Consider the following 1,912-nt stretch of genomic DNA (forward strand, 5'->3'; position numbering starts at 1 on the left):
AAATTTGATTTGTTGATTTTGTTTCGACAAAACTTTGACATTTTTTTAATTAAATTTTTGGATTTCTCATTGCAATTAATGGAAAAAGGCAGTCTATGTTGTTTCAGCCAGAGCAAGGAGTCCCACTCCCATGGCTGAGAGGTGTGAAGATCATCTCTTCCACACCCAGCAGGTGCATGGATATTGTCTGTCTTTCCCAGTCCGCCTGAATTTTATTGCAATACAACAGTCTTTCAGTTTAAAATGCAATGTTAAACTGAAACTCTAGCATGTAAAATGAAGTTTTGTCTTATTTCTCCATCCTTTTTGTTTTTTAATTCTTTCTGCCTGTGGGCACTAAGAGCACTTATTTTTCATACCATTATGGGTTTGGCCGGGCTCACAACGGAGACGACCAAGTGGCGCGAGACGGGGCCCAGCATATTTGAGATTTATAAAAAAAACCCCACAAAAATTCCTCGGATTTTTCAACCCAGATTAAATCCCGGAGCGGTAGACTGCCTCGGCTGTAATTTTCATACTTGTTAAACCAAATTTGTGCACTTCGAATATTGCGCAAATCAAGGGTTGGGTATAGTATGTTAATTTTTATTTTCTGAGAAATATATTATCTTAACAATTATCAAATGTTTTCTATTTTCTTATTTATTAATAAAATCAATTTTTGTTATATTTAGATATTTTGAAAATTACTTTTTGGTTCATCTAAGAAAAATCGACGAACGTATCGAATGGGATCGACGGTTGTCGGATGCGACGGAAAAGGATGTCGGCAAGTTGTCTCAGAATCAGTTTTCGTTTGTTGTTTTTACATTTTTAAACACTTTACAATAATTAATTTCAGAGGAAATAAAATCTAAAGCGGAAGTATGTTCTCTTCGTTTTGTCTTGATGTTGTATCTTCAAAACATACATAATACCAGTTTATGTTCTAATATTGTTATGCAGGAAGAATATCCTTTAAAAAATTAGTTTTTAAATTTTTAATAATTGATCACAAATGATGTTTATGAATGTTTAGTTTTATTTTTACAAATTAAAAGTAGTTTCATATATCTCTACAGTTTTAAATGTAGATAAATAGTGGAAATGTGGGTTTAAACACAATTCTAATCCCATAGCTTATTGTGGCTAGTATAGGCCAGGATGTCATTTTGCATCCGATAACCATAAGCCACAACAGACTCCGTTGCAGATCGGATTTGATTGTTACGGACTTGCCGTATAGCGTAATATGTATGAAGAATGCAACCGTAGTTTCTATATTAACGTTCACTCAGTTTTACAAAGCACTGCAATTATTACAAACAAATTAACATCCGAATTTGCTATTTTATTTCATTAGGTCGGGAACAAACACTATCTTACCGAGCCGAGCTTTATCGTAAGTGTTACAATGAAAGTACCGAGGACTTTGCTATAGTTGCTACGTACTTGCCTCGGTGTTCAGATATTTATCCCGTGGCCGTGAAAGTATATGGATAACATCTATAGCTTTTGGACAAGTGATTTCCGTAAAGCCAACACTGTCCGATGTAATACATTTACACTGTCTTCTTGATCTTTCTCCAATCTATATAGTCATTTCCTCTCTCTACTGTCCAGATGAAGTAGTTGTCTTATAGCTGGGTGCCTTTGCTGCTGCCATTATTAATACTGACCTTACTCCTTTTATGTGTACTTAGGGCCTTCCAGGATTATCACAGTAAAATTAACAACAGCATCCATTCTTCCTTATTATCTCTGACCTTATATTAGCACAACTCTACCTTGCTTAACTTTAATGGTCTGATAAGAACAGCAATGTTCAGAAAGGACTAATCATCACCTAAGTTTAATATCTTTCTTTCTTAAAATCCATAATTCAAAGTAGTTCGAATGTAATTATTCTTTTACGAACGATATAAATGGC

General features: G+C 34.4%; 1 protein-coding gene across 2 annotated transcripts in view; it reads left to right on the plus strand.

Annotated features, from left to right (window-relative positions):
* Positions 1–1,057, plus strand: part of LOC136978464 (TBCC domain-containing protein 1-like) — a 94,984-nt gene extending 93,927 nt beyond the window's left edge. Inside the window, exons 5-6 of one of the 2 annotated variants that reach the window (XR_010881228.1) lie at positions 678–772; positions 845–1,052. Coding sequence is in view for 1 of the 2 variants with exons in the window: in XM_067274176.1 (XP_067130277.1) it covers positions 678–772; positions 845–972 (223 nt within the window). In the remaining variant the exon portion in view is untranslated. Of the gene's footprint in view, positions 1–677; positions 773–844 lie in introns of both variants that reach the window. The other variant, XM_067274176.1, reaches the window with a different exon arrangement.
* Positions 1,058–1,912: the final 855 nt, after the last annotated feature.

Source organism: Centruroides vittatus, unplaced genomic scaffold (genome assembly GCF_030686945.1).
Source record: "Centruroides vittatus isolate TY-2023 unplaced genomic scaffold, ASM3068694v2 contig_538, whole genome shotgun sequence".
NCBI classification, from domain to species: domain Eukaryota; kingdom Metazoa; phylum Arthropoda; class Arachnida; order Scorpiones; family Buthidae; genus Centruroides; species Centruroides vittatus.